This window comes from Phodopus roborovskii, unplaced genomic scaffold (genome assembly GCF_943737965.1).
Source record: "Phodopus roborovskii unplaced genomic scaffold, PHOROB, whole genome shotgun sequence".
In the NCBI taxonomy this organism is placed as follows: Eukaryota; Metazoa; Chordata; class Mammalia; order Rodentia; family Cricetidae; genus Phodopus; species Phodopus roborovskii.
Window position 1 is genome coordinate 13,643,478 of NW_026126459.1, and position 25,020 is coordinate 13,668,497.

General features: G+C 38.3%; 1 protein-coding gene across 1 annotated transcript in view; it reads right to left on the minus strand.

The window, feature by feature from the left end:
• Positions 1 to 631: 631 nt before the first annotated feature.
• Syt10 (synaptotagmin 10) overlaps positions 632 to 25,020 on the minus strand; it is a 62,067-nt gene continuing 37,678 nt past the window's right edge. The window contains exons 4-7 of the mRNA XM_051189670.1: positions 9,512 to 9,632; positions 7,830 to 8,001; positions 4,370 to 4,499; positions 632 to 762 (exon numbers count right to left, since the gene is read on the minus strand). Coding sequence (XP_051045627.1) covers positions 691 to 762; positions 4,370 to 4,499; positions 7,830 to 8,001; positions 9,512 to 9,632 — 495 coding nt within the window. The 3' untranslated portion in view covers positions 632 to 690. The remainder of the gene's footprint in view (positions 763 to 4,369; positions 4,500 to 7,829; positions 8,002 to 9,511; positions 9,633 to 25,020) is intronic.

Below are 25,020 nucleotides of genomic sequence, written 5' to 3' on the forward strand. Positions count from 1 at the left end.
TAAGTGGTATGGCAGGTGTTGGAACTAATGTTGACAGTGAGACATTGTTAGCTGGTAGCCTCGTTTACCAGCTACTCAACGTCACTTTGTACATTTATACTTTGTACATTTATAATCAAAACGTCTTTTCATTTCGCAGCTTAGCTGAGTGTCCCCAAAAAGGATGCATGAGGGACAAACCTCAGTGACAAAAATGCTGATTACAAAGGAAAAACTATTATCAGACAAGTGATGTTAATTGGAATTTGAGGGAGTTGATCCTGTAGACTTAATTTAAATATGTTCATCAATGTTTATACAGAACCGTGTGTGCAGTTGGAAATGACACATTTTACTATTCCATACAACACAGGCATAAACTGATTTTACACACATGTGGATTCTCTTATTTCTTTGCTTAAGCAAAGAATGAAAACATATTAAAACATGATGCTAATGGATGACATGAAATATAAAACACCTTATATAACTAAGGACTATTAGTACTCAGATAAAATGTATTGATATGCTCAAAGTTAAAAACAAAAAAATAAACCAAGAGGTAAAACAAAAAGAAATTATGCATCAAGTTATTCATTAATATGGGTATATTTTAAATGCAGAAATCAAATGCTCTCTCTGTGTGTGTGTTTCTGGTTTGATGAGCTTGTGAATTTAGGTTTTTCTGTGACATGGTCTTACTTGTAGGTTTTATGGTGTGGATGGTGGTCTTGGAGAAGAGCAGGATCCTTGACTATCAAAGCTGGTTGCCCGGCCAGGTAGCTGAAACATAGGAATTTCATATCTGACTCAAAGAAAAAGCACATAATTGCAAGCTTGTTTCTCCATTAATTGTGGATGTTCATACACAATTTGTAAATCCCTGAAGAGATTTCTGTAACCATATTCTTCATAACTTACCTTCTGAGGCACAGAGAGAAAACACAAATATTTCCTATAACACACAGAGCTTGGAATATAAAAGGTACACCGAATATCTCATGGCAACTTTTAGGCTTTAGAAGGGTTCCACACTTTATGGATAAGAGCAAGAAGTTGTAGACATCAGAGACATATGCTAGTTTGAATAAGAAATGGTGCCCATAGGCTCACATATTTGAGGACTGTCTGGGAAGCTTCTGGGACCTTTGGAAGGGATAGCCTTGTTGGGAGGGCTTTGAGGCTTGACAGCCTCAGTGCCCCTCTTCTGGTTTGTTCTGTCTCTTGTGTGTGGATAAAAATGGGCTCTCTCTGCTTCCTGCTCTAGTCCCCTGCTGCTATGTTTCTCTACCACATGGACATTCCCCCTGGAACCATAAGTCAAAAAGAAGCTCTTTCTGCCAGAGGTCACTTTTTGTCTAGGTGTTTTATCACAGCAACAACCTGTAACTAATTCAAGGCCGTATTCCCTTTGCTTTGAAGCAGAAAGTGATTTTCATCTGGGGAATTAATAAACTGAAAAGGTCAGCGTGTCAGGTGGCAACCCCAAGTGACAAGAGTACTCCTCATGACCCTTATATGTCTATTTTGAGAGTTTAATGAAGTTTGATTAATGAAGTTGAAGTAAGTAGATTTTTCTGAATGAGGCTTTCACCTCTGCCTACCAATTTACTCAGCTCTTGAATAACTAGTACTTTCTCATTTATTCCTTCTCTAACAAGAAAAATATAATTTCACTCTTAATTTTTCTGTAATGCTAAATTTAGGCTGGGCATATTCCTGTGGTCCATATAATCTGTCCGCTGAATGGAGACATAGGGGATGAGAAAAAGAGGAAAGTACATTCATCTTTTAATACCAGTTGCCCCTGATCCAGTTACCAGAAGACTCTCTGTGACCTAATGCCATATTATATCCTGTGTTCCTAGAAAGGGGACTGAAAAGGGTTCTTTTATTCTTGGTCTTGATACAAACTACAGTTGTTCATCAGACAAACATAATTAGTATACTTCAGACTTCAGACTAGATGCTTTTCTTTATACGTGTTTAAATCTTGCTCATATGTTCTCACTTCTCCTGGCACCATCTCATCAGCATGGATGGGTACATAGCTTCTCCAAGATCAGAGGAACAGACACCAGAGTCCACACCTCCATTCAGTGTGGCTCCCTGTGTAGCAAAGTATTCTTTCCCTTTCTATGTTCTCAAGCTTACGCTCCTTTTCAAACTAAAAGAATGAGACCCAGGGAAAGGGGCACAATTATATAGCAAGCAGTGAAGCGTGTTTTAGACAGTACTTACCACTGAGACCAAATAAAATATACTTTAGTAAGTGTTGAGTTATCCAGCAAATACATCTGTCTCTACTGCAGAAAGTTTCAGGGAATACTCTGTGATGTGCATGTGTGTATGTGTGCATATATGTATTCTTGTGTAGATATGTGTATGTGTTTGCACCTATGTGTATATATGTGCATATTGGTATGTTTCTGCATATCTGCCTGTGTGTATGTGCTTATGTGTGTGTGTATGTGTCCATGTATTATATGCATGTGTGTGTGTGTGTGTGTGTCAGAGTATGTCTATTTATGTGTGTTCATGTGTTTGCAGATATTTGACTCTGTCTATATATGTGTGTATATCTGTATATGTGTGTGTGCATCTGCATGTCTGTGTGCTTATGTGTCTATGTATGTGTGTGTGTACATGTGTTTTTGTGTCTGTATATGTGTATATGTATGTCTGTGTATATATGTGTGGTGGTTTGAATGAAATTGGTCCCATAGGGTCATATATTTGAATGTTTGTTTCCAAGTGGGTGGACTGTTTAAGAAGAATTAGGAGGTGTGTCATAACTTTGAGGTTTCAAAACCCTACACCAGATTACCCCAGTCTCTCTCTGCTGTGTGCTTATGGATCAGAAGTAAGCTCTTAGCTACTGCTCCAGCATCTTGCCTACCTGTCTGCTTGTCTCCATGCTTCCCACAATGATAATCATGGACTAATCCTTTAACATAAGACCCTGTACACAAGACCCAATAAAACCACTGTACAAAAGACCCAATGTAACCCCCGTACATAAGACCCAGTGTAACCTCAATGAAATGTTTTCTTTTATAAGTTGTCTTGGTCATGGTATTTCTTCACAGCATATGTCTGTGTATTTATATGTCTGTGTAATATGCTCTGTAAATATGTAGGTCTGTGTATGTGTGGGTGTCTGTGGTTCTTTGTATGTGTGTCTGTGTATGTTTGTATGTGTGTCTGTATCTGTGTTGACTATGTGTATCTGTGTCTTATGATTTACATTAAACTATGAAGTCAAGCAAAATTTATACATTTAATGTATAAACAGGATCTATGATGGCAGTTTACTTTCAAGGCCTGAACATGATATGTTCACCCAGTTTCCACAAAATATCATGAATAACACAGCCATGTTCTCATTCTTGTAACTAAGCTGAGACTGAAACCCAGTCCTACTGACATATTCAGTCAATTACAATGTACAGTCTCTCCTATTTTAAAACCAAAGCTTATTGTAGAAAGCTTCAACTTACTCCTCAAAAAGTCTGTTAATTATTTGTGGTTATTTAAGTATTAATTTAATGGAAATTCACAAAGTCCATTATCCTTCTGTGAACACATTATGTCTCAGTTTACGATATGGCCCTTGGGGTTCCAGTAGCTGTCTTAATTGGAAAGAAAGGCATTCGGCCAAGCAATGCTTAGTATGTCCAGTAGACTAACTTTGACTAAAAGTTCTAAGCAAAAACAGGTACTCATCTTTACTAACAAAACTCAGGCATGGACACAGTTGCTAAGATCTGACATCAAGTCAATCTGTGCTACATTGTGTTATCCATCGTCATTATAAGTTACTTCCATTGAATAAGCATAGCAGAAACTCAGTCACTGTCACTTACCAAAGCTTTGCAATAAAAGCCACTCAGCATGGCCAGGCCATGAATGCAGCTAAGTTGGTGCCTTGATAGTTTAAATTTCTGTATGTTCTTTCTGACCAGAGTTGGATGGGATGGGATCTCTGTGTCCCTTACACAGATGTATCTGACAGCAGTGCTTTATGAAGGATTTATAAATGGAAAAGGACTTTTTCCACAGAGAAGCAGAACCAGAGCTCAGTTCCCACTGAGTAATGAACTTAACACAATGGCGCCTGGTCACTGACTTAAGCCTAAAGCTGTGCAAAAGAAATGATACACTCCTTTCACAGGCTTACTGAACAAGAAGCCTCAGACAGACATCTAGTGGATGTTTTTCAAATCCCTCAAGGCACATAGAACTTTGAATAGATGATGCTAGAGACAGAAACAAGAGCAAGAACAGTTTTTGAAAGGTGAAAAGTGAAATGTCAAATGAAAGTTAGCAGATAAGAAATATTTAAATAACAGCAATATAACCGAGGGAAGATGCAACATCCCATCCTTACCTCCAACAAGGGGTGCCAGTGTGTAATTGGTTTTCGATGGTAGGCAAGCATTTCATTCCAGTGGTCTCTCCCAAGACCCTCAGCATCTAGTCCAGTTCGACACACGCCTATGACCTCATTGTGTCCCACCCTAGGATTTGTGGAATATCATACTTTCACTGTTATAATTCAAAGTAAGTGAAATGTTCCACATTTTAGTATATTTTTAAACACATCATCAAAAGCAATAGATTCTGCAGACCCAGATTTTACTTGATGTACTTTCAGTGATCCATGGCCAATCACCATCTGGAAATATCAAATGAGAAGTTCTAGAAACAAATAACACATCAATATTAAGTAGTGCTTTATGCAGTATATTTGATGGGAGATGTCATTCTGTAAATATGTTTCTTGTATTGGTTAATGGATAAAGCACTGTTGGCCAAAAGAAAGCAAGATAGGCGGGACTAGGAGACAAGGATTCCAGAAGTAGTAGGGAGGAGATTCAACATGGAGGACAGAGACAGCAGACCGATGGCCCCCCTCTCTGGTAAGATAAGGCCACCCACGTAGAAATACTTAGATTAATAGAAATGGGTTAATATTTAAGACAGAGCTAGCCAATAAGAAACTAGTAACTGGGCAACAAGCATTTTATCTAATACAGTCTCTGTGTGTTATTTGGGGTCAGGCTGTGGGGTCAGGCTGCCCGGAAAAACTACTCTTAACATATATTGCTATAATTATCCTATTTTATTATTCATTGTTGGTCACTTCCTTTTTTGTATACAATTTATAAAGTAGGCTTTACGAAGATTTGTATATGTAAGAAGAACAGAATATATGGGACTCTCTACTGTCTTTGGTTTCCATTATCTATGGAATGTGATGGAACATATTTCCTACAGAGAAGGGATTGTTGGGTACCAGTTTTTGTTATGTACCAGTTTTGATTAAATGAAAATTCCTAAATAAAAATTAAAGGCCAAGTGTGGGGCATGGCTGAGAGGTGGAGGCAGGAGGGTCAGAAGTTTAAGTTATCTACAGAGAAATTTGAGGCCAGCCTGGGATACATGGTATCTTGTCTCAAAACAAACAAACAAACAAACAAATAAAAGAACAAACAAACAAGACACAGAGATTATGAACTAAATAACATCAACATACAAAACGAATTTATATAAAGCCTATTTAACTCTCTGCAATGTTGACAATGAAAACGCATGCATGAGGGACACCAGCAGACCCCTCACTTTTGCAATGGTGCTTTCTGGGAAGGAGGCCTACACAACCTGTACACTATAGAGAAAAATCCCACTCTTTTCGCAAGGCTTGTTCTGTAATGGTGTTCTGACTGTGTGCCAAGAGGATAGTGCTCACTTTCTTGCATAATAGTCTCTATTTTACTGACTGTAAATTATATGAGTAAGTATGCTGTTACTGGCAGTATAATTAAGTGGGGCAGGGTTATGTTTAGTACCACCACTGTGATTTATCATTGCATAACTAAGCATGCTGTTTGACATTATTATTTTCTACTTATGCCCCATTTTCACTGCAACCAATAAAAATGATGGCTAATATTTATTTTTACTTTTTTATTTTGACATTAAAATATAATTACACCATCTCTCCCTCCCTCTCCAAACAGTCCCATAGACTACTTTCTACTCTCTTTTACATTCATTAATTGCTATTGTATGCATATGGGTATATGTTCAGACATACCTATGTTCCTAAATGCAAGTTCTTCAGTCTGTAGAATGTTACTTGTATGTATGTTTCCAGGGCCAACCAGTTGACACTGAACAACCTATTGGTGTCTCCTTCCCCGAGGAGGACCAACTTTTCTGCTCTCAGCTTTCCTTAATTCACCTATAGTTCTCTGTGCAGGGCTGGAGCCTTGTAGGCTTTTCTCTATCCACTTTAGCATGGAAGTTGGTGTAATCACACACAAAGACACTCAAGTTGGTGATATTCCATGAGCATAGCTTATGACATTACTAGGAGACACAGTCTCACAGCAAGCTCCCTGGCCCTCTGGCAATTGTTATATTTCTACCTGCTCTTCTGCAATGTTCCATGAGCCTTAGGCATAGGAATGTTCTGTAGTTGTATCCACTGGGACTGGGGGTAACTAATTCTTTTGAGAGTCCACTATGTCCAAGTATTTTGAGTGTAATGACACAATCAATCCTAAACCCATGACTCTGACCCTGGATAACATTATTATTATCTCATTTCATAAACAGACTGGATGCCCAGTAGAATTCCCAAAAGACAATGGCAGAAGCTGGGTCCCATCAGGTGGGTCAAGACAACACTTGACAAGCTGGGTCTTTCTATTTAATCTTTTTGAGACTAAGTCTTATGCAGCCCATGCTGCACTCAGACTCACTATGTAGCTGATATGAGCCTCCTGAGTGTTAAAGTTACGTGTCTCTGTCATCACAACTTACTTCATAAGCTGTTTCTTGAAGTAGAATATAATTTGAAAGAATCTGAAAGACTTTCTATTAGAGCCACTTTGATAAGCATCTCTGAGGAGGCTTTGGGAGTGATTTTAGGATGCTCCAGTATGTTTTTCTGGTCTTCTTCTATGTAAATTCATCTCAATATGAAGTTTTTCATTAGGGATATTTGGAGAAATGACTTTTGTCTTCCTGATTTATATAGTATTAAGATCTATTTCCTTCAAATTGGGTAGATGACATGCTCAGCTGTATCCACCCAAACTCACTGCTTTGAGAGGTCAATAGGGGTAAGAGCTAAAGCAAAATAGGGCTGTCATGAAAACATTTACAACATTTTTAATATTTGAAATGTAGGATAATTCAAGAGTTTTCTACCACTGAAAAGTTATCATAGGTGTTTTTCCTTTAATATAAACTCAAATCGATCAGAACAATCATATTTATTTATTTTTATTTTTAGGGGCTGGCTTTGAGACATTGAATGGCAAATTACTACCACTCCTTATAGTTCAGTGTGTATTCTCTTAGGCATTTTATATTCATGTTCTACACAAGTAGTAGAGTTATCAACAAAACAATGTATAAAAGCGTTGAATAGATTGCCGTGCATCTTCTAATCCCATCATCACCCACATTCCACAGAATGTTAATAGCTTCCCAGTGTAGAAAGTGAATTCCAAAGAAATGCTGGCCCTCAAAGGCAGTTCATTCTAGAGCACCACTATCCTTGTGTGGTAGCCCCTCTAGTGAAGACAACTCTGGGTTGCGGTATTTGGTAATATGAACAAAGACTTCTCAATAGTTCCTTTGTGTGTCATGAGCTTCATGTTAAGAAAGACTACATTGGAGGTGAAACCAAGGCAAAACTATAACTGTAGATTCTTATGAATTATTGCCCCATTGTTTAAGTTTGATCTGCTGTAACAGTGAGTAACTTGGAAAGTAGATGTGACCTGGCTATGACAACTTGAAGGTCTGCATCAGGGCTAGCAGCCTTCACCCACCTGTCATAATCCATGACCGCAATGCACAGGCTGACTTGGTCTACATTCTCTGGAGGGATGTCGAAGATAATGGCTTCATTGTACACAGGATTAAGAGTATTTTTCTTTGTGGTTGTTTTCCGTTTTTTAAGTCTTCGGCCTTCACACATCAAAGACACTTTAACATAAGGATCTGTGAGAAGGGAGGTAGTTTTATTAAAGTTAACATCCCTGCTCTGAATGAAATACTACATTTCATTCTTACTAAATAAGAAAGTGTGTATGAGCCCTTCAGCATGAATCATTTTAAAATTAATCTACTTGCTTTGGGAGAACAGATTCTTGATCTTATTTTTGTCTATGCCTATAGTCATAACTTTTACTTCCTTAGAATCAGATTTTAATTTGTTGATCAAGTATGCACATTTTAAACACTAGAAAAATGTATCTATATATTTCAAGGAACAAAAGCTATTTTTGAATGGGAATTATGTGCATACTGGTACATGTAAGAGGGAGATGTTAATATCTAACTGTCCTACAAACCTTTTTTTAAAAACCCTTGGAAGACTATTCAGAGGGAGACATCCTTTGAGTGAGCGACAGCATCTTAATAAGGGAATGAGACCTTGTGCCCTTTGCTCCCCTATTATATCTCTGATGACATTCTTTGCTTCTCACAAGATCAATGGCTCTTTGGTTGATGCATATGCCCACTGTGAGGTAGAATGAGAAAGCACTCTCAAACACAGACACTTATGAGGAAAAGCTTCACATAACTGAGGAGTAACTCCAAATTTTGTACCAACTCTAACACTGTTCTGCTTGGCCCAAAATGTACAATAAAAACATAGAATGAACATAGGTGCTTTGTTGATGTTCAACAATATATATTGACCTGGTGGTTTTTACCAAAATACATTTAATTGTTCCTCTACCTCTTTCTTCATATTATAATTTGCAAATTTTAAAAAGAAATAGGTAGTTCATTATATGCTCCCCAGATTAAGATATCAGTGGTATATGCATAAAAACCTCCCTGATAATTGGTCCCTTCCTTTGCCACCTGTTGGTTTACATTGCTTCATAATTCTCCAGGCAAACACTGCAATATAAGTCTATGTTCAAAACCATAAAAGGAAGGGAGAAGGAAACATGTGTGTTTCACTCCTTTGTCAAATTTCCTACAAGAGAAATTTCCCTTAAGAGTTTCTTGACATATTGATTTTGCTTGTTTCTTGTAGTTTCTTGAGATGTTCCAAATTTTTAATGGAAAAGAGTCAAGAATGTAAGCAGAAATGGTGAACTTAAATTTTATCTGTTTCTCTGCAGACAAGTAAAGGAAATAAAATCAATTTAAACATCTTTGTATGGACTTGATTCACAGCTGAAAGTCTAAGGACCTTATAAACAGACTAGCTGGAAGCTTGGGAGAATGAAGTTAATTATTCATTTAGATAGACTAGATCAGGAAAGAAAGGAAGGAAGAAAGAGAGACAAAACCAAAGTTCAAAGTCAATCTGTTGATAGTTTTTAAAGATTTCATAATTTTAATATCTAAAAAGGTGAGTTTTAACATTTTGAGTTGTAATCTCTCTGCTTTTGTTTTATCCCACAGCAGAGAAATAATTAACAGCCACACAGATTTAGATATGCAAAATTATTTATGTAGAAATGTGCCATTGACTATGCTGGGTACTTACCTGATGACCCAGTAATGTCCATTGCCTTCAGATTTCTGCACTTGATCACTGTCAAAGTCATACGCCCAGCGGTTGGCAAATAGCAAAGGGAAAACATGATTTCGCCCAGGTCTATGCTTTCCTAGATTGGCAATTGGTAATGTTAGCAATTTCAAACAATAAACAGTGAAAGCAAAATGAAATGGAAGAGAAGTGTAAAAAATTCACATTATTAGAATACTGTAAAAATTTAAATAATGTCACTGAGGATTCGGATTGTAACAAGGTTTTTATGAATGTAGTTAGTAAAAAGAGTATATCCCAGTGCCCACTTACCATCTGTAAATATCAGACAGAACCAGACTGCCGATTCCACCTGCTAACCACCTTAGTCTTAAATTTGTCACAAGGAACAAATGACAGTATGATTTACTCAGAGGCTGAAGCCAAACCTAGTAGACACCTACTAGGAAATGAGTCATTTCCTCCTACCTTTGTATCTAGCCAAGCCAGAGCAGGTCTTCTCTACACTATTGACAAAATATATCATCTATTACTGACTCTTTTGGGATTTAATGTTACTATTCAAGCCACTATCTTCCACCAGCATTGAATGGTGTCTAAAACTCATCTCTCACTCCATAAATTAAGGTTTACATATCAAAGTGGTCATTTATAAAATGAAAAGCAAATTTTACACACACACACACACACACAGAGAGAGAGAGAGAGAGGGGGGGGAGCAGGGAGATGGAATGAATATAAGCTCCAATGTGGTGCCTGGAAAGTTCTTGATTCACAGCTCCCTTAGTGTGACTGTCAAGAGCTTCCTTTCTGTGTGTCTTCCATTAGATAACACACTGGAAAGCCCTATATGTAAACTCACATTGATTGGATCCTACCACTCTACTTCATCTCTAATGTACCAACCTAGTCCTGTTAAAAGCACTGTGGCCTCTTTCCCACAAATCAAGTGGCACTTACCTCTGCTTTTGAAGGTGCTGCTTGTTGGAATTTAACCATCTCTTCTGTTCAGTTGTTTGGCTTTTTTCTTTTATTCCTGTCTGTGTCTCTGTGTCTGTCTGTGTTAAAGGTTAATTGCAAAGTTCTCCCTTCCCTGGTCATGCTTATTCCATCCCCCTCACCCCTTTAAATGGGAGTATTTCCTTGATCTTTTTCTCAGCATGTTTCTTACTGGTATATAGGAAGTCGTCTATTAACCTGTCTATTAGTTTGTATCCTGCCACTTTCCTGAAAGCATTTAGCTTTCTCAGAGCCTTCAAGGTCTCATGTCAGAATTACAGCATCTGTAACCAAGAATACTTGGCATTCTTCTCTTCCTGTTTATCTCTTTCTCTTGTTTTACTTCCTACTAAGATCTAAGGCTTTCAAGCATAATATTGAATAGGAGAAAAAGTTGATGGCCTTGTCTTGTTTCTGATTTAGTGGAAATGCTTGGAGATTTTTTTCCCTGCTTAGTACAATGGTGGCTACAGGTTTGTGGAAACACAAAAGATCCCAGATAATGAAAGCAATTTGGAGCAAAAAGAATAATTCAGCAGGTAAACAATGCTGATTTTAAGTTATGCTATAAGCCATATCAACAAAACAAACACAGCACTGGCACAAACACAGAGTGAGATCAGTGAGTAGAATAAAGGACCCAGATAAAAACCCACAGCAACAGCCACATGATGTCAATGATACACAGTGGAAAAGAAGATAGCTCTTTAACTAATGGTGCTGAGAAAAAATTGGATATGCACATACAAAAGAATCAAATAAATCCCTATTTCTTATCCTGTATGTGACCAAATCTAAACAGATCAAAGACTGCAAACTTGGAAACTGTTAGAGAAAACAGTGGGGAAAACATTTCAAGATATTAGCATTGGGACAATTTTTGGAATAGAGATCTTGTCACTGGGGAAATAAGAATAAAAGTGGACAAATAAGACCTCATCAGATTAAAACCCTTCAGCACAGCAAAGGAAACAATCGAGTGAAGAGACAACATGTAAGGATGTAAGAAATCTATGCTATTTGCATATCAGATGGGGGATTAATATCTAGAATATACAAATAATGCAAAAGCTAAATAATAAAACAGCTTAATCAGCGATTAGGCTAGTAAAACAAGCAGATAGCTCCCAAAAAATAAATGGTCAGTATATATATGAAAATATGCTCAACTTCACAAGCCATCAGAGAAATGCAAATCAAAGGCCAAGAAGATAGTGCAGTGGTAAAGCACTTGCCAGAAAAGCATAAGATTTTGCGTTCAGATCCATAGAACCATGGAAAGCTGGGTCTAATGGTGTGCATTTGTCATTTTAGTCCTCTGACAATGACAAGAGGTGAATACAGAGCAGAACACCTGGGAATTTACAGGCTACCTATTCTATACACAGGTGTAAATAAGTGACCTTGTCTCAAGGTGGAAGGCAGACCACCACCTAAGGTTGCCCTCTGATCTTCACACATGCACCACGGCACATGGGATCACACACACACACACACACACACACACACACACACACACACACACACACACACACACTACCTTGATTCTCTGTTTCTCCCCAGCCAATGTTGCCAATGACATAGAGAAATTAGAAGCCTTACTTAATACTGGTGGGGATATAAACTAGTCCAGTCACTATGGCAACCACTATAGTGGTTTTTCATAAAATTAAATACAGACCTACCAGTGACCCAGAGGCACTACTCCTGGGTATTTACCCTAAACTCTAAGTCAACATATCACAGAGACACTGCACATCAATGTATACTTCAGCACTGTTCACAATAGCTGACATATGGAACTAATGCAGGTGTCCAACAACAGAGGAATGTATAAAGAAAATGTAGGACATATGCACAGTGGAATTTTTTTTTGCCATAAAGACAAACAAAGTTATGTTATGTGTAGGAAAGTAGAGACAACTGAATATAATCATATCAAGCAAATTAAGCCACTGTCAGAAAGACAGATACATGTTTTCTCTCATACATGGTTGCTATATTTTATAAGATATATAAAGCATGACCACACACACACACACACACACACACACACTTTCAATTAGAGAAATATTTTGTTGCCAACTGGTCGAGAGCCACAAGCATTATAAACATTGAGTGAGATAATTTAAATAGAGCATAAGGAATTCAACATATTCAGCATATGACAGGGGTTGTTGTTATCTTCATCGGTATACTTTGGCAGCGAATAGTACATTATCGCCTATATAATCGATGTAGTGTATCTAAAACTTGCAGCCAACATCATGCTATGTGGAGAAAACTTCAAAACATTCCCACTAAGATCAGAAATAAGAATGTATATGCTCTTCATTCCTACTCAATATATGCTTGAAGTTTTATCTGGAACAATTTTATGAAGGAGGAAATAAAAGGGATATAAATAAGAAGAGAAGTCAAAGTACTCCCATTTGTAGACAACATGATTTTATACACAAGAGACCCTAAGGATTTTATCAAAAAGCTCTGAAAACTAAAAATATCTTCAGAAAAGGAAGAATACAAAATAAACACACAAAAACCAGTAGCTTTCCTTTATATTAATGATGAATACATTGAAAAAGAAATCAGTGAGACATTCTTACTCAAAGTAGCCACTAAAACAATTAAACACTTGGGGATAAAGACTTCCTGTTGTGGGATGATCTTTTTGTACATTGTAAAGACATGTTTGCCTAAAGCACCTTCTGATTGGTTTAATAAAAAGCTGAATAGTTTGGCAGGAGAGGGTAGGTGGGACTTCCAGGCAGAGGGAGGAACTGGGAGGAGGAACCTTGGTACACAGAATTTGCCAGCAGATTCATAGCAAGTTGGATGTATTGTACTGAGGAAAGGTGAAAAGCCATGTGGATTAAGAATGTAGATTAAAAAATATGGGCTAGTTAAGTTACAAGATCTAGTTGGAAATAAGTCCAAGTTTTCATAATTAATAATAAGTCTCTGTGTCATTATTTGTGGGCTAGTGGTTCAAAAAAATGTGTGATGAAAAAGCTTTCTATAGCTTCTATAACAAAACTTTAAGACACTGAAGAAAGAAATTGGGGAAGACACTAAGAAGTGGAAAATCCTTCCTTAATAATGTGTGGGAAGAATCAAAACAGTGAAAATGGCCATTCTACCAAAAGTAATCTATATATTCAAAGAAATCACAATCAAGATTCCAGGGATATACTACACACACGCGCGCGCACACACACACACACACACACACACACACACACACACACACACACCTTAATATATGTATGGATGTAGGCAAAAAAAAAAAAAAGATAGCAAAAGTAATCATTTGCAAAAGTAATGTTGCAGGAGGCATCACTATACTGATTTTAAGTAACAATCACAGAACCCCAGTAATAAAAGCAGCATGACACTGGTACAAAAATTTACACATAGGTCAATGAAATAGATGAGAGGAACCAGGTATATGTACAAATAATTGTGGCTGATTTTTTTAAACAAAGAATTCAAAATTATACATTACAGGACAGATACCATCTTCAATGAATGGTGTTAGCAACCTGGGAATTAACATATAGAAGAATGACACTGCAATCATATTATCTTGCCCTGCACAAAACTTAATTCTGTAAATGAATTAAAGATCTTATAAAATCCAGATACCTCAGAACTGTTAAAGTTAAAGTAAGGAGAACAATATATATATATATATATATATATATATATATATATATATTGTTCAAAGTGGGCTCCTAACCCCCACAAATGGCAGGGGCCACTGGCAATGTCTGAAATGACAGTCTAGGTTCAGCTTAGACTGGACTATAATCGGGTAAACAGAAGGATTGCTGCCTAAACAAGCATGCCTTCCAAACTTTGACAAGTGGGTTTCTATTTGTCAGGAAAAGTCATTATTTGCTTTATCTGTCCCCAACAGCCAAATACCCCTAGAATGGGCATCTAATTCCCTTTTAACTCAAAGCCTTCAACAGATCAAACCCTGCTATTTCCCAGGCTGTTCCAGCTAACTTGCCTACCTCCTTCTGCAACAGAACCCCTTATAACTGTCAAGAATCTCACCAACATTTTCTATTTTCTCTGAATCCCAAGAGATAGCCCTGGCAGTATGATTAAAAATTTTCATTTTCACCAATGGAGGGGTCTAGCTGTGAGTTCACAGTAGCCTTGATTGCAATATAAATATAGATAATGATTTTCTAAACAGGATTCTAGTAACATGGGAAATGAGACCAATGCTTGACACATGGAACCTCATCAACCTCAAAGGCTTCTCTACAGCAAAGAAAATTGTTAATGGAGTGAATAGAATGATACAGGATTGATAACTAGAATATACAAGAAATACACAAAACTAAACTCAAGGTAAACAACCCAACTGAAAAATGGGATTTTGAACTGAGCAGGAAGTTCTCCCTAGGTTAGGAAACACTCAGAAAGTATCCAGTGTTCTTAGCATTCAAGGGAATGCGGACTAAAACTAGTCTAAGATTATATCTCATGTTATCATTGTACTAATGATAATAAATTTTGGTGTGGACACAAGGAAAGAAGAACTTTTTCCACTGTTAGTGGGGATGCAAACTACTACTGTCACTTTGGAAATAAATCTGGAGGTCTTTCCAAAGTAAATCTGCCACATGACCAGTACTTGGCACATGCTCAAATGACTCTATATCTCAATATGGAGCTTTTTATTTTAGCACATCCATGCTCATTGCCACTCTATTCACAGTCAAAAGGAAACGGAATTAGTCCAGTTGTCCAGTTGAATGGAGAATGGCAATGTGGAAAATATATACAGAGGAATTATATTCAGCTCTAAAGAAAAATGAAATAAAACTATACTTAATGGGGTAAACTACCCTCAGAAACAAAAACACTCATGTTCTCCCTTCTATTCAGTTCCTAGACCTGACTCTTTAATTGTGGGTTTTACTTTGGAGTTCCTCTCAAAACCAGGGCACTAGAATATAGATGAAAGGTCTAGACGTGTCTTGCCTTAAAGGAAGTGGGTGGTAGCACACAGATTAAATAGCATGTAGATAAAATGAAGGAGAGAAGATGGTAAATTGGATACAGAAAGATTCAAACAGGGAGAGGTCTGAGCAGATGAGGATGTAGGGTAATGAGTATTAAAAATGCACAGGCACAATCACGTGCATTCAGGGTGGTATGGCAGGAAGGTGCTGTGGAGACTGTTCAGGGAGAAAAATCAAGAACTGTCTTATCTAGCTGTGAACCCTGGGGGCCATAATTACAAGATATGCCCTTAGGGGACATAGTGGCATAAAGTCATGGAGATAGTTAACATAATTTTTAAAATTAAATTTAAAGCCTGCTGTACTGTAGTCCCTGGCTGGGGAGGCCATAGTCACAAGGGGAGAACCTACTATTAATATATTTTGTTCAATGAACATAAGACTCTAGAGGCACTCTACTTGTCCCTGTGCCATAGAGTAGTATGGTTCTTGCACCTCACCAGAGAAACTTATTATTGTAGTGGACAGAGGTTACTACAAAGGTCCACAACTGGTCAAAATACAGAGAATAATTGAGTGTAAAGGGCCAGTCCTAAATGGAACATCTGTATCATATCTTTGCTGCAAAGTCTCTGGGACCCTCTTGGAAGAAGTGGTAAAAATTCTTTAAAGAGAACTGTAATTAGGATATATTATGTAAAAAGAAAAAAATGAAAATGAGATGGGAGATGGAGAGTACTGCTGGAAAGGGAAGATGGGATGGCTGGGGAAGGGGAAGTGTTCAGAGGACTAGAAGAGGGTAATTGGCGGGGGGGGAAGATATGATCAAAATACACTGTATATATGTATGAAATTGTCAAAGACCAAGTAGTGTGATGGCTATTCTTGGTTATTAACTTGACTCATCTGGAATTAACTAAATTTTAAGCAGCTAGATACACCTGTGTAGGGAATTTTCATAACTGAATTATTTTAATTGGGAAGACCTACCATAAATCTGTATCTTTTGAGGTAGGAAAATCCTCCTTTAATCTGGACCACACCTCTGGTGGCAGCCCATACAAAGGACATGGAAGATGGATGCTCTTGTTCTTTGCCAGCTTGCCCTCACTCTCTCTGGTAAGTTCATTTCTCTACTGGTATTAGAGCCTTCTTTGGGAGTCTGAAGAACACCTGAGACATCCATTCTAGTGAACGGAACAACTACTGGATTCTTGCCTTTCCACTGGGAGATAGCCATTATTGAAATAGAAGTCTTTCTATCCATTCAGATGTCTTGGAGTCTATTGGATACTGGTTCAGAAATGACTCTGACTATTGGAGACTCAAGGAAGCATCCCCTCTAGTTAAAGGAGAGGCTCATGGCGGTCAGGTGACCAATTGTGTTTTGGCTGAAGTTCAAATTACAGTAGGTCCAGTGATTCCCTGAAATAATCCTGTAGTTATTTCTCCAGTTCCAGAATGTGTAATTGGGGAAGATGCATTTAGAAGTTGGCCTAATTCCCACACTGATTCTCTGATCTGGGAAGTTCATGCTATTATGGTTGAAAAAGCCAAAGGGCACCGGAGTTGCCTCTATCAGGGAAAATAGTGAATCAAAGACAACACTACATCCAGGAAGGAATTGCAGAAATTTGTGCAACTGCCAAGGACTTGAAACATGCAGGGGTGGTAGTTTCCATCACATTTTCCTCTCCTATCTGGCCAGTGCAAAAGAGAATGAGAATGACAGTTGACAATCAAATTACCAATCAAGTAGTGACTCCAATTGCAGCTGCCTTACTGGATGACAGCACACCCCTCACTTGAGTGTGTTACTCTGCCTCATGTGACTTGGACAGCTGCTATCTTTGAGTGGGGCCTAGAACAGGAGAAAGTGCTTTAACAGGTCCAGGCTGCTGTGCAAGCTGCTCAACCATTTGAACCATGGTCCAGCAGTACTTGTAGTACTTAAGGTGCCAGTGGCTGATAGCAATGCTGTCTGGAACCTTTGGCAGGCCCTTATAGTTGAATCAGGAGATCCTTGGGATTTTGGAGCAAGATTCTACTATCATCTGCAAGTAGCTACCCTGCCTTTGAGAGACAGCTCTTGGCCTGCTATTGGGTCTTAGTTGAAACTGAATGTTTAACAATAGGCCACCAAGGTACCATGAGGCCATCATGAGCTGTCCACCATAAGCTGGGTATTCTAACCTGTCAAAACATAGAGTATGACATATACAACAGCAATCTATTATCAAGTGAAGTGGTATACATGTGATCAGACCTGAGACAGTCCTGAAGGCACAAGCAAGTTACATAAGAAACTCACCAAATGTTTATGGTTTCTGCTCCCATTACAATGCTGTCTGTTTCCAAGCATGCACCTGTAGCCTCCTGGGGTATTCCACATGATCAGCTGGGAAGGGAAGACTATGGCATGATTTGCCGATGGTTCTGCATGTTATGCAGGCATCACCCAGAAGTGGACAGCTGTAGCATTATAACCCCTTTCTGGGAGAAGTCTGAATGACACTATCAAAGGGAAATCTTTGAAATCTTTGCAATGAACAGAATTTTGGGCAGTACACATGTCTTATATTTTGTCTGGAAGAAGGAATGGTCATATGTATGATTATTCATTGCCTGTAACCAATGGATTGCCTGGATGGTCAAGGACTTGCAAGGGCCATGATTGGAAAATTTGTGAGAAAGACATTTGGGGAAGAATATATGGACAGATCTCTCCAAATGAGTGAAGGATGTGAAGATTCTTGTGTCCCATGTAAATGCTCATAAAAAGGTGATGTCAGCTGAGGAGGAGTTCAATAATCCAGTAGATAGGATGACATATTATGTGGACAGTCAGTCTCTTTTCCTAGCTATCCCTATCATTGCATAACAGACCCATGAACAAAGTGACCATGATGGCAGAGATGGAGTTATGTGGGCTTGACATCATTGACTGTCACTCACCAAGGCTGGTTATAGCTACTGCTGAGTGCCAGATAGGCCAACAGCAGAGACCAACACTGATGCTCCCTTCCCCAGGGTGACCACCCAATGACTTGGTTGCAGGTTGATTACACAGACCCCTTCCTCTGTGGAAAGGACAACACTTTGTCCTTACTGAAGTAGATACTTATTCATTCTGATTATGAAATTGCCTTTCCTGCATGAAGTACTTCTGCTCAAATTACCATTTGTGATATTAGAGAATGTCTTATGCACTGTTATGGTATTTGCAACACAGTATTGCTTCTGACCAAGGAACTCACTTCACAGTTGAAGAAGTATGTCAGTAGGCCCATGATCACAGAATCCACTGATATTATCATGTTCCCTGTCATCCCAAAGTAGATAGCCTGATATAACAATGGAGTGGCCCTTTGAAGATATAGTTTCAGGGTCAATTAGGTGGTAGAAACCTGGGAGGGGCAGGGTTCTCCAGAAGGTGGTATACCCTTTGAATCAGCATCTAATATATGGTGTGGTTTCTCCCATAGCCAGGTATCTATGAGCACAGAAATTAAGGGGTGAGAAAGGAAGCAGTTCCACTCACTACCAACCATACTGAAACACTAGAAAAAGAATTGCTTCCTGTTCCCATAAGCTTAAGTTCTTCTGGCCTAGAAGTTTTGGTTCCAGGTCAGGGAGCCCTCCTGCTAGGAAACACAACAAACATTGAACCAGAAACCTGGACTTCTCTGACTACTCTGGGCTTCTGATGCCTTTAAACCAACAGGCTAATAAAGGAATAACAGTGTTATGAGGGGTGATTGATCTAGATTCCCAAGGGGAAATTGTATTGCTTCTCCACAATGGGGGTAAGAAAGATTATGTATAGTGTATAGGAGATCCTTTGGCTATTTCTTGGTGCTACCACGTCTTGTGATTAAAATGAATGAGGAACTACAATGACCAAATACAGGCAGCCATTGTTGGAATAGTTGGATCATAAGCTATAAACCACTCATATATTTGTCCTACCAGCCCTGTTTGTCTAGGAAACTATGATTAATACAATATATTTGAAAAAGAAATGATAAAATGTACAAAACCAGAGTAATCTAAACAGTTTAATGAATAATCAGTCACACCTCTAACTGATTATGTTCTTTCTTTCATCACACAATCTATTATATTAATTTTTTATACTTATTGGTGACTAAATCTCATCATCCAAAGATTCTTTACATGGTTTCACAACAATATCATTTGGCTAACTGTTATTGAGGTAAACATAGACATGAAAATGGTGATTTGGTCAAGGCATCCAGTGGAGTAAGAAGAAAGCAAAACACACAATGAATGTGCATTATCTAGAGGCTCTGAGTCACTACTTAGTGAATCTCATGTCTTATGTCATAAGGTTCCGCTTAAATGTTTAAACTCCTTATGGTGGGGAATTTTAGGGGTAAGTGAATCAATGAAGTGGTAAAAACTGATGTAGTACATATGCATAATAATGTCACAGAAGTTGAATTCCCCAAGAAAGTGTGTTTTTCATTCACGAAGCAAAGATATGAATGAATAAAATGCACAGTTATCTAAGAGACAATCATGACCACAGTCATGAGAGATGAATTTAATGAAGACGAACAGCCATATGACCTTAAGCAAGGTCCCACACATATCTGATATAAAGCTGATCTGTGTGTGCAGCTGCAATGTTCTGGGCTGTAGTTTGCACTAATTGAGTGCAGTGCCCCTGGCACTCCTATGTTGCTAGTCTACTGCAATACACAGGTGGAGTTCCAATTATAGTCTCTTCTTAGTCTCCCCAGTACCATGGTGACTTACAAAGCCCCATTTAATCCCTACAATGTGGTGCTCAGTAAGTAACCCTGGGTCTAGTTGAAAGGGCTTTAAACATTCAGCGTAAATACAGGAAATGTACATTAGTGTTCTTCTTCCTGAAGAGACTACGGCTGCTTGTTAAATACTTATTTATTATTATTATTTTAGAGAAAACTCTAACAAAAATGCTTGTCTGCCATGCCAATCTACAAAAGGTGGAAACTCACTTGAAATCCAAGGAGACAATTAATAGCAGAAATAAAAATGCTGTCAAAAAATAAAAAAGGACCTATAAAGACACAATGTAGGTAAAAAAGAAGCAAATATTCTAAAAACAATAGTCTAGAGTCATTCTGAATATGATAATGAATAATGGGAAATAGCCCTAAATACATAGCAATTATATTCTTAGCATTTTATTAGAAATGTAAACAAAAATGCACACCAAATGATGACCTGTGTCATCAAGACAAGGAAGTGTATTTTGTATATTCTTCTTAAGTAGGGAATAATGCACTATTGCTGCACGTACTTTTCTGTAAAGTGCTTGAAATGAGGCTGGCTTCTGAGGGGCACCTGGAAATTCCTCCATAGTCCTTATCTCTGCAGTATTGTGCAAGAGTTCCTTTCTTAGCCCTTTAGAAACTCTTGTATCTCTGGGAAAAAACTACTTGAAAGCCTATCAGAAAGTCTAATACTTGGCATTCTATAAGTTTTCTTTCAAGGAGTATCTTTAACTCATTTAGTCCATATACACACTAACTTAGTTAAGTGTTCGCTGTGACAATACTCTAAGTACATAGTTGGAAAATGAAGACTATTAAGAAAGATAACAACAAGGCTGCTGTGGAACAATCTTTTTGTACACTATGAATATGGATTACTCTTATTGGCTAATAAAGAGCTGACTGGTCTATAGCTGGGTAGGAGGGGTTGCAGGAAATCCAGACTAAGAAGATCCTGGGAAGAAAAAGGGTGGAGTCACAGGAGTGAGAGGAGTCACTAGCTAGATGCCAGATACAGAGGGAACAGGAGTTAAATGTGCTATGATAAAGGTACCACATGGCAGAGCATAAATAAGGAATTTGGGTTCATTTAAAATGTAAGAGCTAGTTAGTAATAAGCCTGAGCTATTAGCCAAACATTTATAGTTAATATTAAGACTCTGTGTGGTAATTTGGAAGTGGACTAGTAGGATGGGAAAACTGCCTACATGAGGCTGATGCAAGGGTTTGTGCACTTGACTTCTTTGTCTTGGCTGTAACATCATTTTATACAGGTTAAACAAATTAAAGTGATGATATTTCACAAAGAATAATACACACACACACACACACACACACACACACACACACACATATCTCTACTATGGTAGCTATTCAAAAACAAGAATGAGTAGTACACTGAGGCTTAGGATGGGCAGCTGATGGCTTCTAAGGAAGCTAGAATCCAACTGTGTTAGTGAGCTAGAAGAGCAGGACCTTGGCAAGGTGGAAAGGACTCAGTCAGAAATGATGGAGATGAAACTGTAAATCATCAGGACTAGTGAGAGGAGCCAATCATAACAATATTTTCCATCTGGGGATGAGGACCTGTGTTCAATCCCCAGCGCCCAGAACACCCATGCGAAAGCTTGGTGGAACAGTGTACATCTGTAATCCCACTTCTAGGGAAGTAAAGGCATGGGCATCTCTGGAGCTCGCTGGCCAGATGGTCCTGCCAAACAGTTAATCTCTAGTTTCAGCAAGTGACGCTGTCCCAAAAATATCGTGGAGAATGATTGAAGAAGATACCCCACCTCAAACTCTGGCCTTTACATGCATGCTAACGCAAAATGTATGAATGTATACATAGACACCAGCAAAAACCATGCATCTTCCATATATTAATTCCAAACATAAAGCAAAAAACTTGACCTCCTTAAAGCTGGGTTTAATTGCAAGTAAAATGGGAGTAACTTTTACGTTACAAGGTCATGCGAGCAGTTTATGTAAACAGATACACAGAGCACAATAATGATAGCAATACTATTTTCAATCTGTCTTTACCTTTTGTGACCTCGGTTTGGAGGAGAAAAGAGAGAAGAGGGAAATTAAGTGAAATAAGGATGGGGGTGTTTGCTGAGGAAAAATCTCTGAATTAGGGATATATTGGGAAGTAGACTAATGAAGACTTATTGAAAAAAACCTCAAAAAGCCACTGGTTTCTATGGTTACAACAGTCATCACATCTACTTAGCACCCTAAATGTAGCCTGCCTTCCACATTTCCTTGAGGGTAAGAAAACAGATGGTTTTCTGTAGTATATTGCTAAAAGCAAGATGTGACACTAAGTAGATCAAGTGAGCTCCTTCATCAAATTACTAGTCTTTTGTCCACCTCCAAGGAAATGTATTTATAGTGAAAATCAGAATGGTGTACTGGATTCAAAGAACTATAAAATTTTATTATGTTTTTCTTGACACAACTCATGGAATTTAATCTCCAACAATCCACCTACACTTCCTTGGCCTCTCTGTCTTTGGTATAAAATTAAGGTGTTAAATAAGGTAGAATAATTTGTTTCCCAGCTCAATGTTTATAACTGTAAGCACTAGTAAAATTGAGGCACTGGAAGATGTCTGGTTGAAGCATGCTCTGAACATCTAAACCTGGGGCTGGAGAGATGACTCAGCAGGTAAGAGAATTGGTTACTTGCCCAGAGGACCAGGGTTCAATTCCCAGCAAGGTAGTTCACAACCACCTGCAAATCCGGTCTCAAAAGATTTCACACCCTGTTGTGATCCACCACAGATACCAGGCGTACACACACATGGTGCACAGACCTACATGCAGGCAAAAACCAAAAACCAAAAAACCCATATACACATAAAGGAAATACCCTAAAAAAAAAAAAAAAAAAAAAAAAAAAAAAAAAAAAGTCAGAACAACAGTTTCAGGTTTGTTTGCTTTTGCAGGTGGAGAGTTGAGAAAGCTGGAAAAGAATCAATTAGCATTAAAATTCAAGAGAAGAAAAAGTGGCCACAAGACAAAGCTATCACTTCAAATGCTACAGAACGTGCCTGATGAAGGAGGTGGGAATTCTCAAATCAGTCAGCATCTAGGCTCATTTAAGTGGAGACTAATGAGGAAAGCCATAAAGGTTAATGGTTGTACAGTGTTATTTATATTGTGCTTGTATAATTAAGAGCCTGGGAGGAATAAGGACATTCTAAAGAGACCCAGTGTCCCTCATACTAACAACCTGGACGATTGAAACAATGCACCCAGGGACTTGGGATTTCTTTCCAAGAAATCTCATGCTGGGAAAAGATAAAGGCTGAATCCTGGTTCTTTCCAGAGATGATACACTTTACCAACAACTTTTAAGATTGCCCAGCAGGGGAGACAGATTGGGTCAATGTTGGGCAGAACCAAGACTGCTTTGTTATGCATTATCTCTCTTCCTTCAATTTAAAATTTACCCTCATGTCAGAACTCTGAAGATGGGACTTGGCAAAGGAGAGAAGATGGTGTCACTGGATCTTTTTATTCCTTTCCCAAGTCTGGCCACTTTGAATCAGCTTTTACTGCTTTTTAATATTTCCTGTTTGATTAGTTGGTTTACTAAGTATAGCTGGCAGAACATAGTTTACTGGGCCTATGAGTTGAAGGCTCTGACCTTCAACAACTCCAGTAACACTTGATTCTGTTAAAACCTTCAAAGGAATCTAGTGTGTGTCTTACAGAGCTCTTACAACATAAAGTCCAAACTTCATGACACACACGGCTCTTAAAAGTGTGGCTTATCATCATCATTATTATTATCACCATGAATTTCTTATTTTACTCTCATAGCTCCCAAACTCTGGTTCCAACTGTATCATAGACCTTATCAATCTTTAAAGATTTGTTCATCCATCACCATGCTCACGTTAAGTGAGCACACCCCCAAACACCAGGCACCTGGCTGGTCATGGGGACACTAGTGATCAAGATAAATGCTGTCTCCTAAGGTTCTTATAGCTGATTCTGAACGAGTACCTGACCTTTCAAAATGTCACACAATTAAATTAGGGGACAACACAGAATAAAAATGCAGATCTCTATCATCTTAAAGCGTCTTAGGGATTTGGGGGGCTTCAAATAATAGAAAAATGATTAAAGAAAAGCCTACCCAATTCTTTGCAATGTTTCTAATTTTCAAGGGAGGGTGTCGAATAATCTGAGGAAAATTGAAGTAAGTGGATTGCATTGTGAAAGCATCCAAGGAGGCTTTGGGATAGGAGGATGGACAAGGACCAGGCCATGCAGGAAACATGTCCAGGGCAATTCAAATTGTCATTCAATACCATTTGAATGGCATTGATAACACTGGCTGTATACTAAATGGCCTGTCATCTGAAGGACCTAAGGAATGAGGATTTTCTGCATTCTGGTGTTGTTTGCTTGTTTTCCTGTTTTGTGAGACAGGGTCTCAGTCTGTTTTCTATATAATGAAGGATGGCCTTGAACTTCTGATCTTTCCGTCTTTATTTCTCAGGGATTGCAGATGTATGCCACTGCACTCAGTTAAAAGATGCTGGAAATTAAATTTTGGGCTTTGGGCACACAAAGTACACATCCAGTCAACTGAACTTTATCTCAAGTTTAATTTTCTCTGCTGTCCGGGTGAGTTCCAATTTTTATGAATAATACTAATTAACTCAAGGGAGGAGTTTTTGCTAACTGTGGCCAGTGCCTATACTACTGTTTACCATTCTGTTTA